Source organism: Primulina huaijiensis, chromosome 17 (genome assembly GCF_012295235.1).
Source record: "Primulina huaijiensis isolate GDHJ02 chromosome 17, ASM1229523v2, whole genome shotgun sequence".
NCBI lineage: Eukaryota > Viridiplantae > Streptophyta > Magnoliopsida > Lamiales > Gesneriaceae > Primulina > Primulina huaijiensis.
The window spans coordinates 3,367,794-3,379,357 of record NC_133322.1 but is presented as its reverse complement, the minus strand read 5'-3'; the positions used below and the strand labels follow the sequence as shown (position 1 = coordinate 3,379,357).

General features: G+C 35.0%; 1 protein-coding gene across 2 annotated transcripts in view; it reads right to left on the bottom strand.

Annotated features, from left to right (window-relative positions):
• Positions 1-1,500: 1,500 nt before the first annotated feature.
• Positions 1,501-11,564, bottom strand: part of LOC140963424 (pentatricopeptide repeat-containing protein MRL1, chloroplastic) — a 12,988-nt gene continuing 2,924 nt past the window's right edge. Inside the window, exons 2-19 of one of the 2 annotated variants that reach the window (XM_073422747.1) lie at positions 10,229-10,877; positions 9,911-10,133; positions 9,581-9,644; positions 9,357-9,501; positions 9,149-9,264; positions 8,762-8,890; positions 8,442-8,615; positions 8,176-8,340; positions 7,022-7,162; positions 6,334-6,433; positions 5,154-5,262; positions 4,965-5,056; positions 4,771-4,861; positions 3,667-3,898; positions 3,452-3,544; positions 2,998-3,046; positions 2,835-2,928; positions 1,501-2,071 (exon numbers count right to left, since the gene is read on the bottom strand). In XM_073422747.1, the coding sequence (XP_073278848.1) occupies positions 1,837-2,071; positions 2,835-2,928; positions 2,998-3,046; positions 3,452-3,544; positions 3,667-3,898; positions 4,771-4,861; positions 4,965-5,056; positions 5,154-5,262; positions 6,334-6,433; positions 7,022-7,162; positions 8,176-8,340; positions 8,442-8,615; positions 8,762-8,890; positions 9,149-9,264; positions 9,357-9,501; positions 9,581-9,644; positions 9,911-10,133; positions 10,229-10,877 (2,901 nt within the window). In that variant the 3' untranslated portion in view covers positions 1,501-1,836. Of the gene's footprint in view, positions 2,072-2,834; positions 2,929-2,997; positions 3,047-3,451; positions 3,545-3,666; positions 3,899-4,770; positions 4,862-4,964; positions 5,057-5,153; positions 5,263-6,333; positions 6,434-7,021; positions 7,163-8,175; positions 8,341-8,441; positions 8,616-8,761; positions 8,891-9,148; positions 9,265-9,356; positions 9,502-9,580; positions 9,645-9,910; positions 10,151-10,228; positions 10,878-11,564 lie in introns of both variants that reach the window. The other variant, XM_073422746.1, reaches the window with a different exon arrangement.

The window sequence follows — 11,564 nt, the reverse complement described above, 5'->3', positions numbered from 1 at the left end:
AAAAAAATTTAAATTAATATTTAAGTTTCAAGAGGAAATTATTTTAAAAATTTAAAAAATAAAAATATTAATTATATAATTAATATATAATAAAATATTAAATATTTATAATTATTTAAAAACAAATAAAAAAATTTTAAAAAAAATTAAAAGAGATGTGGCGCAGCACTTTGTACTGCGCCACATCTAGAGTGGGTTTTAAGACAACTCCAGTCCAGCACCATTTTTGGTGCTGGATTGGAGTGAAAAACCTTGCTCAAGCAAGGGTTGGAGTTGCTCTAACTATGCATCAATTTATCAAGGAAAACATTTTCTAAACAAGAAATTGATTTCAAAGTGCAGCACAAAGCGTAAGGATCAACAAACACACCGTTATTGTGCATGAAAGAAAGCGTGTGGAGGGCAAAAGAGTTGAACCCATGTTGCGAAAAATGAGATATCATCGAATTAAAGGGCAACGGGTTTTTGGGATTGAGACATTTCAAGAAATGGGCTACCGTTTTAACACCGTTTCTGTCAAGGCATGTGGTGTATGTGCATATGAGCTTGGTCTGCAGGTTAGGGGAGACGAAGAACAAGCCTGCTCTCAGTTAATGGGCATGGAATCTTTGAATAGCTCTTAGATTCTTGGTTAGGGAACAGCGTTGTGAAAATTGAGTTATGGAGTGAAAATTCGATGCTTCATGAAACCGGAATCGAGGGAACATACGTGAAACGTACGCCGGTCTAGTTTTGAAGATCTTTTGCCTCATAAAAGACTTTTATATTGCCCTTCACGCAAAATACAATTATATATAAAAAAAATTAAAAAATTTAATATTTTAAAAAAACAATTTGAATTATTTTATAGAATTTAATTTTTTGTTAGACGAATAAATTAATTAGTAATTTATATAANTCAAACAATAATTAAACTTTATCAATTCATAAATCATAATTTATATAAGTAAAACACATTAAAAACAAATAATTATCAATTTAAAATTGGAGATGATTAGCTTATCAAAAAAATATCAAAACTAATAAAATAATAATATTTATATTAAAATATAACTCATAATATTCAATTTAAATAATATTTAACTTCCAACGAAATTTTCTTTGTGCACTAACATTGATGAATACAGTTTTAAAATAATGTATAAATAAACATATGTAAAAAAAAAAATTCAAATAAGAACACATAAACTCATACAATAATTATTAAATATATATTTTAAAATGTTGGTATGATTTTCACAATTATAATTTAAAATATAATTAAAGAAATAAGTTTTCATAAAAAAGGAATTGGAAATCTATTATTTCAAATACGTCAATCTAATCTACGTACAAACTAAACACTTTTGGCCATGCTAAATCTTATCGTGACTACCCACCAAGTACTCACAGTTACCAACATTGAGAGAAGAAAAATGTAACCAATGAAAGGAAAGCGAGTCCAAGAAATTATATTACCTTGACAACATATTCGAAGAGTGACTTGAAATCTAGCACAGAAAAAAAGGGATGATCAAAATGCCAATCGCCTCCTAAGAACCGCAGTTTACAAATCCAGGCATTCTCCACAGGTGCCATTTTTCTTTTTTCTCTAATATCAACACGTAAATTCGAACTCATACTTTCATTTCACATGTGTAAACACTTTCCAACCGACAAATATCTGATTCTTCTCAAAGCATGATGCAACCTTACATTTGATCATTTGCTCCCCCAGAACGCACTTCTGCTGCTTTCATATAACTAATTAAGCAAAGAATTTGTGCACCACCAGAGATTTGAGTGGAGTATGAGTTGCAAAGTGAATCCATTCCTGGAAGACACCATTCATCATCTTTATTCCAAGGACCAAAGACCAGTTCTGATTGTAAGTTGTTGGCGGAGTATGCCTGAACTTAGATGTCTATGGGACCAACTCTTATGAGTTGTACTCCTGATGAAACTAGACTCTAGCTTGGGCTCGAACCACCTTCTTATGGAAACACCATTGATTCGGATCTTTCCATAGGACTCATTTCCTTGGTAAGCAATACCAAGTCTCCTCAACACTCCTGCAAGTGACTGACTTATCCTGCATGCAAAAGAAGCAACTTCTAAACATTTTGAAACATAACTAATCACGGTTTCACAAATGACAAATTAACATCCAAATCAACCGATTATTATTAAAAGTTATTATTTCAATGGTGAAGTGGCTCAGCTAACAAGGATAAAAAAATCAAGTCACTTACACATCGGACGGTTAAATTTTTTTTCGGTTGTTAATACAGTGACTTCATTCCAATATTCGTTGCTCTCAACTAGAGTAACTTAATTTACTCTTCTCAACTGAAAGTAAACAAATATATCATTCAATCATTATAAAGTCCAAATTTACGAAGGAATCTTCAATGTCCCGGAGCTTAAATGAACTGTCCTTGAATTTATGGGATTGAGCTTAACCAGTCTGCTAATTTACATAATTCAAACTAGATGTCAAGTAAAAGCACCGTGCCTTGTAAGCAGAGAAAAAAAAGGATACAATTTTATTTCACTGTTTTTTGAACTATTTAATCTTCATATATATTATATGATATTTATTCAATTTATAAATAAATAATATATAAACTACAGGATCAGTAAAATTTGAACTCAAATCGAGTGGCTCACAAGCAAGAAAGTCCAGTTCTATGCCAGAATCAGTTATAATTTTTGGAGAGTCAAATTTCGAGATTCTTCGTCTTAGGTTGGTTCCTATCATTCACTAATAGAAGGAAACAACGGCATGTCCACCGCAACGTTAGATACACATACGGAAAGTTTTTGTTTCAAATTAGCAGAGAAGATTCTCTCACCTTCCGGCAATATTAATCGTTTTCTCACCAGCAGGAGTCTTAATTTGTATATTCTTCACGGGCAGTAAAATGGTTATATTAGGCAGTTTTGCACCTGAAAAATGTGGAGAGGAGAGTTCAACAAAGATAAAACAAAGCAACACCAATAAGTGTAAGAGGGTACCAGCAGCTGAACGATACTTGAGCCCTTTCAGAACCGTCAAGAGATATACCTGACAGTTGTTTGCATCCATCAGTTAAAATCTATAATTCACAGTATTACCACATCTTAACTAATAAAAGTTAAATGCTGAAAAAAAAAATCAAGTATAAAAAAATATGGATCACATTTGTGTGTTGGTGAAGAATTCGCGTGAGTGAGCAGGAGCAGGACAAAAAGAGAGAGAAACAACTGAATCAAGATAAATTGGAGATTTAAAGTCAATACCTGTTCCTTTGTGTGGCACAAAATAACAATGGAGAAAACAAGACATTCATGGAGTTGTTGGGAAACCTAGAGGAAGAGGTTCCTCTCGAAACAGGAGTGAATTTCATATGGCTTAAATGTGACAGTTGAATCAACTAGAACTGTATGGTTGATAGTAGAAACATATTGCTACCAAGAGAAACAAGCGTACCTCAGCTGTATGCACATTGAAATTTCTGGCATCTATGACGATTTGGCTTTCTTTTAGAGAGACAAAAGGTACAACTCCAAGTGAAGCAGCTTCCTTGAATTCAAAGACGAGTAAATTTACTCTTGTAATGTTTGAGGATATGCATGTTCAAAAAACCAATAAAGATATTGTTAAATATTAACAAAACTAGGTCATTTTCAAAATTATTTGCTGACCTCTACTAAAGATATAGCACGCGGATCGAATTCCCCAAACCCATTAATGAAGGAATAGATGTTCGCGCCTTCTGATATACCAGTATGAACTCCAAGATTCTCAATGAGCCTATTTCTTACGGATACATCATGAGGAAGCTGAAGGCATCCCAAAACTTGAGAAAGTTCATCCATTGTAGGTGTGACACCGGCTGTGATTGTTTCCCTGTACATCATCAAGGCCGAGGATGTCCTGCAAATATGACTCATCTCAAAATGCTTCTTAAAAAATTTTACATTCATCATTTCAGAGTAAATCTAAGCAAGGTTGGTGAGTTTACACAAATGATAGTGTCTGTGGAAGGCAAGATAAATTTCAGCAAATATAAAAAAAAGAAATAGTTTTCGGCCCTCAAAATGACAGTGACAGGAACTTAAATCCGGTAATATGGAAAAATCAGCCAAAATCTAATCAAGCAGTCTCAAAGGAGAACTTTTCAATTGTATTTTAATATAATATGGGAAAAATCATAGTTGCAGACTTGCAGTACAGATAGATAAATTTAATTGATTTTTTTAAAAAAAGCAAAACAAAACTTGCACAACAATTGGCGCTGAAAAATCATAAAGATTTTACATTTTTCATAAACCATTTCTGATGTCTGCAAACACCGTGAACAGTTTAATCTCTGGGTGTATCAATAATTATATCACCAAGAATTTCATACTCCAAACATTATTTTTCACTTCGGATCTGGTGATAAAAGCAGAAAAAAACATCAGGGAGATTAGCAATGATGGCCTAATTTTTGGTAGGAGCAAAAAAGGGAATGACAAAATTAAAGAGAGATCGAACCTTGTATAGTAGAAACATGGGATTAGTATTTCAAGTTTACAAGGAAGACCCAATCATAAGTAAAGTGCTCAAACTTTACTGAAATGTTTCTGATCAAGGAACTTTACAGAACAAGGCACTGCATCATGACTAAAAAAACATTTTGCTACCGACTTTTGTACTAAAAATGTAAGGGAAAGAATCCAAACGAGTGATTCGTTATTACTTTTTAGTTTCAGCAAAAAAATGAAACAATAAATTGCTTCATATAAATGATATAAATGATTTACCATTTACTGTCAATCTGAAGTCGTCCAGAGGAGAAAGATAGTACCGGCTCACCGAATTTACAAGCTTTTTGGAATCTTGATAAGCACATAGCTTCAGAAAATGGACAAAGTAAACTTGATGAAGCCAATGATTTCCCTGCCAATCATTAATACATTCTCACATTAACATGATAGAGAAAACCAACTAATCTTACCCAGGATGCACCGGCACATTACAAGGTTAGGGGCAACACGATCCTTTTTTGCTTCAGAGATAAGCATGAGGCCAGCTTCTAGATCATCCTTGCTGGGAAGAGATCAAACCAGTATATGAGATCTGGATAATTGTTGTTGGGAAGGAAATAACAAAATCATATTGCTTGTACACAAAGGCAGGTTCTTACTTATCACTTGCCACTAAAAGAATGGAGTATGTGATGGAATTGGGACATAAGCCCATGTCTTTCATTTCAAATAAAGTTTTGATAGCCATCTCCAGTTGATCACCATCACCTGCAATGGTATATGAACAGGTGATTTCCTCACACTACAATACCATAAAGACGAGCTTTAACTATTTCAAATTTTGTGACATGACAAAGACAATTTTCAAGCTCTCCGCATACAGACTTGCCGTCCATGGACAGCCCCTTCATTCTTGATATTTGTTTGGACGAATCAGGCCACTTTCCTATACAATCTTCATGAATCTCAAGAAAAATAAGGAAAACACTCTCCTACACTGTTGATGACACCTCGAAGGTGTGATTACCTCTAACCATACAATTTAAAGCATACGAGAATTGTTCGTTAATATAAATTGAAGTTGTCCTTTCGTTATTCAACATTAAAGTTCCTGTAGGATGGTGGTACTCATCCCCATTATGACAGTTCTAAAATTAATAATATGCTTGCTCCTCATTGCCACCAGTTCAAGTATGATAGAATTTATCTTTATTTAATAATACTTAAAACACACATTTCCCAAATAAAACTCCTGGTCAGTCAGTCAAATAATGAGATAAGACTTCCTAGAATTCGATTGGTCGTCTCCTGGCTTGATTTCCACTGATTAAATTCAATATGGGCTGATTTTTTACCAGGAAAAGTGCAAAAAAAAGTTGCTTGGCCATTGAAATTACGTCGTATCCCTTTAATGAACCACATTCACTCGTAGGGTTTTAATAGATAATCTCTCTGAGCCAAATGTCTGTGTGGTAAATATTAGTCCAAAAATTGTAGATGAAGCGTCCAAAGGGCAGGAAGAAAGCGGTCTGCAATTTCATCCATAAATAACTTCGACCTAGCCAATCCATGTCGTTTGATAACTGAGGTCACTAGCACCTCTCAATGAAATATATTATCAATAAAATTGATAAATTTAACTTCACGGCCGTTGTCATCAATTTTCTTGTTTTTTTCCACCTAAGAATTATGAATGTGAATTATTGTTTAAAAGATGTATAAAGCTAACATAATGGATACATGTTATATGTTGAGTCAAACTTTTAGAAACTAAACTTGCCAGAGAGTTTCGGGGAGAGCAGTACCGGCTGGGGGGAGGGGTGGGGTTTGAGAACTTACACAAAGAATTTATCAAGGCATTCATCATTGGTACTGTTGTCTTAAGGTTCAAGCTCTTGATGACCTTATAAAGCTCCAGTGCCTTCTGCCAATCTCTGGCCTAAAACAGATTGAGCAGATGCAGTAGTCAGACACCAAAATTTCAGAAGTGGGGACTTACCTTCAATACTATGAATACAATGGCGTAAATCAACAAATCATTCCTATGATAAACATTATTGCCGCTGAGAAATTGAAGCTGTTTACAAATATTAAAGTAAGGTTAGTTAGAGTGTATACCCTTGATTTAGGCAATAGTATCTTACTATATAGGTTAAAACATGAAACAAAAGGTTTGTTATCGTTATCGTTGATATCAAAATTACCACCTCATCCAAAACTTTAGTTAATCAACTGGAGAAGCATTTAATATATGTGTTCACACGTAGAACTTAATTGATCTTTAGTTCCTAAGAGAAGAAAGGCAACCATTACAACTCACGCAAATGATGTTTTGATTATTGAAAACTATCGGCATAATCGAAGAGAAAAAAATTGAAATCAAGATTCAATATATCAACTCAAATCAAAATGATCCCTGTTTGTAGATTACTTATTAGTGGGAAGCACAACCCAATCGCTTTGATGAAGACAAAACCAATGTAAATAAGGGAAATCACAAAATCAAAAGCATGTGAGCAGCCCATACATTACTACAAGCACCCATCAAGGAACTATATGATATAATTCCAACAGGCATTCCCTTAGCCCTAGCTTCTTCAAGAATTTCAAATGCGGCATCCACTTTTCCAGCATGCCCTGCGACATCTATCAATGCGCTGATAAACATCTGGATGGAAAAAGGTAAAGTAAGACTGACATTTACCAAAAACACAGGAATATAACAAATTCATATGTGTGCCAGAATGTACATATATGTATATCTGAAGCTAGACTCTATCATGGACCTCGTAAAGCTAGACCTGCAAATATGACCGGTACAGAAACGAAACTACAAAAACACAAAATCAACAACACCAGAGCATTCCAGAAATTGACAAAGTCAACCACCTTAGAATGTTGTCATCCTACCTTTGTAAGCCAGTTACTGTAGTATCATATACTACGATAGCATAGCATACACTGCACATAAAATATATATAGAAAGAGACGTTGATTTTTTGTAGTGGTTTAAAATGAATTTTGACAGTTGATAAACATCAAGTTTCTAAGTATTCATGCATATAATTAAATAGGACACCAAGCGGCAAGGACAAAGAATACTCACAAAGACATCTAAAAAATTAGACTCGGGCTTGGACTCACGTGATACGGGCTTGGAATCATGGGATTCGTTAATTTTTTAACCAGACGAATGCTAGCCGAAAATAAAAGAAGGAATGAGCAAATAATAGAGTGATGACTTAGAATAATGCTATAATGCAAAGTGTTCAACTCCTATTTATTTGAGGGTTGAAATGACATTTAAATTAAAACAGAAAGGCGCAAGCTTTAAAATTTGGATGCATTGCAAATGCTTTAATTTTCTGATATTTTACTCTGTTTAAAATGAAAGCTAGGAAGAAAATGGAGGATCGAAATGTCTGAGTGAAATGAGAATTTTAGGGGGCAATTTTGAGATCGGTAAGTGGATAATACCATCATTCTGTAAAGTCTCAAGTTAAAAATAACTGTTGAAAAATAGGGGGAATGCCAGCCCCCACCCCATCCCTCCATTGGAACTGAGATTTGTTGACTTCATTACGCCACTAAATTTAGACCATAAAACCAGAATTTAAGTTATGCCCAAAAGAATAATAATTAAAATGAGACATTAAAAACCACAGAATATGAATGGACAACCTCATCAGGGGCAATATTGTTTTTAATCATGTCAGCATAAACACTGCAAGCAAACTCCCAATCACCATGATGGCTACAACTGTTTACAGCAATAGTGTAAAGTTCTGCACTGCCCTTGATACCGTACTCATGAATCATATTGTACACTTCCCTCGCCCGATCAACCTAAAAACAGTTCTCATAAGCCCAGTTAAGATACAATGTGGTACAACAGAATGAGGACCAATGATCAACTTGATTTTGTCAAGAACCCAAACAAAACCCACCTGATCGCCATGAGCACAGGCCTTCATCAGAGCACCAATGGTAATATGATCGGGATCTATGGGTTGTATCTCAGTTCTCATTTCCGACAACACGTCAAATGCACGGTCCACAGCTCCTGATTGACCACATGCAGTGATAAGCGCATTGAAAATAACTCTGTCTGGCTTCACATTCTATTGTATACAAGAGATTGTAGGTTAGACTTATCTAGTAGCCCAATGTACAAACCACAGAAATACGATTGCATGCTAAAATATGAAAACAGCTGTAAGCATGCTACAAAAAAGAAACAGTAATCGAAACCTATCATATTATTAACCTTAGATCTTAGTATTCCATAGGCACCAAATGCCTTAGCAATTTGTCCTGCCTTGGCACAGCCATCGATCAGAGCACCATATGTGTGAACATTTGGTTCGACTCCAGCATTTACCATTTCATGAAAAACCTGAAATCTAGTAAATCTTGTGAGGAGATAAATTCGGAGGAAAAAAATACAAATAAACTGTCACGACACCTTCATAAACAGATTAATGATATTGGTTACAACACATGATAACTTATAAAGCAGAGGAATCCATTAGTTATATTTTATACTGATGAAGATTGAGGTTTCTCGCCATCATCTCGTGCAACAGATAAATAGGCTGACAGAGGATTGGTTCATAAATCATTGAAATGGGAGCTTACAAGACTGGGTCTATACCTTGAACATAGTATCCACCTTTCCACATTTGGCATAGGTTGATATTAAAGTAGTATAAAGTTTGCAGTCGGCTTTCAATCCAGCTTCCTGAACGTGTTGCATAACTTCAGAGGCACCTACATATAAGGTAAGAAAATCTAAAGAATGGCTTCAGATTTCAGTGGCATGTGGGAAGAACTGTTTTCATGTTTAAGGGAAAAGCACATACCCTCAGAGTCTTGTGAGCCTGCACAAACAGACATGAGCAAATTGAATGTACTCAAGGTTGGATTTGGGATAAGTCTGATGAAGCGGAATGCTTCTTTAACAGCCTTTTTTCTTTTGCAGACATCAAAAAATCTGACATGATAAACCTGGAAGCGTGGTATTTGAAAAGTCATCACACAAGAGACGCGTCGCTGCAACAGAAGGAAATCAGGTAATCAGACTCACCTTATCCATATCCAACAGACCTTTTTCTTCCATATCTTCAAGCAACTCAATGCAGCTATTCAACCTGGAATCCAGAAACTATAAGCACGCTGGCAAGATCGATATATGAAAATATTGGTCATAATCCACGTGTATAAGGAAGGTTATTGGTTAATTATCATGTAAAGTGTCAAACAACAATGTGTTCAAGCACTTGTCTGCCCCATCACCAGAGTAGTTCTTACTTTACTATGGATTATAGTTGATTGCGCTGTTATTTATGTCATAAAGATAAGCAATTCAAAACAAAATAAGAAACGTGAAAAAAAATTACTACCCCAAAGGAATTACCTGCCTTCTCTTAGAAGTTGATTGTAAACACGTAACTGCCATGAAGGGTTATGCTTGTCTTTCATATGATTCCCCTTGGTACTGGAGGACTGGAACAATTTTTTCTGGCTATCTTGATGAAAGTTATTGCTTTTGTTTCTTAAACCTTTCCTATTTCCTGAACCCTTCTGGTGACAAAAAAAGCCTTCACTACAACCAAGAGGCAGTTTTCCTTCCCATTTTTCTAGAAAGATTGCAACTCTTATCATTAAATAAGGATAAAGAATAACATTTAATGTAGAAAAACTTAGAGAAGCAATGACACATCTATTTGACAACCTGTAGACAAAGCATTATCTGGTGCACTAAGACTTGATCCTTCCACCAAAGAATTATTTGTGAAAGATAAAGAGGAACTATTCTCATGAATGGCCACGTCAATTTTGGGAAGCTCTTCCCGAGGGGAATCTCTTAAATAAAGGTTATAGCGATGTATATCACCCTCTTTGAGGATTTCAAGGTTTACTCCAAGTTTATCAGATTCTGCCAGTAGATCAAATGCTGAAGAAGATGCGGATCTCAAATTTGACTTAATTACTGGAGCTGAAGAATCTGTAGTAGCTGGCACATCCAGATGCACCTCGCGAATTTCAGTGAGGAAAGATGGCACGTTGACTTTGGTGGGTATAGATGATAATTCCATAATCTCAGATGTCCCGTCGGTTACAAAGTTTTTGGCGCTTGAAGGAACCACATTAGATTGAAATGTAGATTCTTTTGTGATGAGAGTGTCTCTGAGAATTGTATCGGTATCACAGAACTCGATCTCAGAAACCACTTGGTTGCTTTCTCTAGTTCCTTTTACCATACTTCTGTTATCACCAAGGTATGTTTCCTTCCTTAAATCTTCAGAGTGTGCATCTGTAATAATCCAGCTCATAATGCTTCTTATTTGTTCAGATAATGCAAGAATTAGCTGTCCTGGCATCTAAAAGCATCGAAAAGAGTCACAAGCTAGTTCTTGCAAATCAACAAAATTAACGTTCTGTTATTTCTGTGACCAGATAAATCGTGAAAAAACCTTGTAATCACAGATTGTCATCAAAATGGATTGTCAAACATGATAATACTACATTTTCATTAAGAGTCTTCTCGTGAGTCGTGACAGAACTGTTGGATCTCGGTTTTCTACGTGCCCAAACGCAGCGGAAGTTTAAAATTTTTATTTTATTTTGACAATCAAAACATATTTGATTGGGCGTCCGTATGGTTTTCTGAAACAAACATTCATAGGACGTTAGAAATTATACCTTTGTGACTTAAATCATTTGGCTCCAACTATTCCGGGGTTAGCGGAGATAGCTCTTGAAAAATTATCTACGAACTTTCTTCGAGTCTCCTTCTATCAAGTCCACGACCAGAAGATTTGTTTCTCTTTCAAATAGCACTAGAATATTTGAAAGAAGTTTTTACGTTGAGATCAAAAATTTGAGAGGACTCAAATTTCTTTTTCTTGAAAAGTGGCCAAAATTTTTGGAGAAATTTTGTTTTGAGATTCTCGAAAATCTCACAACACATCTATGGAGGCTATCCCTTTTTTTTTTTAATTTTATATATTAAAAATAAGACCTTTAACCTAAATTCCATAATTATGGATTTAGGTTCCTTAACTAAA